Source organism: Cynoglossus semilaevis, chromosome 10 (assembly GCF_000523025.1).
Source record: "Cynoglossus semilaevis isolate Cse_v1.0 chromosome 10, Cse_v1.0, whole genome shotgun sequence".
NCBI classification, from domain to species: domain Eukaryota; kingdom Metazoa; phylum Chordata; class Actinopteri; order Pleuronectiformes; family Cynoglossidae; genus Cynoglossus; species Cynoglossus semilaevis.
In genome coordinates, this window is record NC_024316.1 from 20,326,510 (window position 1) to 20,326,891 (window position 382).

The window sequence follows — 382 nt, forward strand, 5'->3', positions numbered from 1 at the left end:
TTCTGACGGACCTGCTGTCACCTCTCTGTCTCTACTTCCTGCAGGGGTCCATCATTAGCAGTCCACACACCCGTCGGAGAGCCACCACGCCACGAGAGGGCGCCCCTCGCAGCCAGCCACCCATCCCTAACTCGGCATCGACCTCCATCCTCGGCTCACTCTTTGGCAGCAAGCGAGGCAAAGCCCCTCCCCAGAGCCACCCCTCCTACCAGCAGGGCGGTCACCCCACCCTAATTTCCCACAAGCCCCACCCCACCAACCTGCACCACACGGCGCAGGCGGCCCACGCGGTACAGACCCAGCACCAGGGTCCGGTTCATCATCCTCAGTACTGCCAGGTTCCCCAGAACCCCCCGCCGTACCACCACCACCACCACCACCA

At 64.7% G+C, this 382-nt stretch overlaps 1 protein-coding gene across 1 annotated transcript in view; it reads left to right on the forward strand.

Moving 5' to 3' along the window:
- LOC103385528 (IQ motif and SEC7 domain-containing protein 1) overlaps positions 1 to 382 on the forward strand; it is a 90,924-nt gene that overhangs the window by 86,101 nt on the left and 4,441 nt on the right. Inside the window, 1 exon segment of the mRNA XM_017035987.2 lies at positions 45 to 379. Within this exon segment, the coding sequence (XP_016891476.1) occupies positions 45 to 379 (335 nt within the window).